Consider the following 424-nt stretch of genomic DNA (forward strand, 5'->3'; position numbering starts at 1 on the left):
GGGGCATGTTTCATTTGCACATACATCATTATCTTGTCCTTGTGCAACATGACAGCCACAACACAAGGGCCTGCAGTATGAACAAACTGAGATGTTTGACTGTTGTTGTTTTTTTTACAGGATTACAAGCTGCAGACATGAAAAACACATTCCAGTCGAGTAAATAAATAGACCACTTTCTGTTTTTAGCCTGTGAGAAGTGTGTGCTGCTGAGACTCTGACTTACAGATCACATATTTGGGGATTTTACAAATAACAAAATCTAAAAGAAAAGGAACACAAAACCATCTCTTCTGTAGTATCTTCGGCAAAGCCACCTGAGCCATATTTGTTATAATAGTAACAACATTTAAGAAAAAAACAAGAATGGGTAAATGTTAATAACTACAAGGGCAACCTAATGAACAACATGGCCATTAAATCC

At 36.8% G+C, this 424-nt stretch overlaps 1 protein-coding gene across 1 annotated transcript in view; it reads left to right on the forward strand.

The window, feature by feature from the left end:
- The window catches only part of LOC104967988 (hepatitis A virus cellular receptor 1 homolog), a 1,856-nt gene extending 1,715 nt beyond the window's left edge, over window positions 1-141 (forward strand). The window contains exon 6 of the mRNA XM_010797531.1: window positions 121-141. Within this exon, the coding sequence (XP_010795833.1) occupies window positions 121-141 (21 nt within the window). The remainder of the gene's footprint in view (window positions 1-120) is intronic.
- The last annotated feature ends 283 nt before the right edge of the window (window positions 142-424 follow it).

The sequence above is a fragment of the Notothenia coriiceps genome, unplaced genomic scaffold, assembly GCF_000735185.1.
Source record: "Notothenia coriiceps isolate Sejong01 unplaced genomic scaffold, NC01 NC01_scaffold00002500, whole genome shotgun sequence".
Taxonomy (NCBI): domain Eukaryota; kingdom Metazoa; phylum Chordata; class Actinopteri; order Perciformes; family Nototheniidae; genus Notothenia; species Notothenia coriiceps.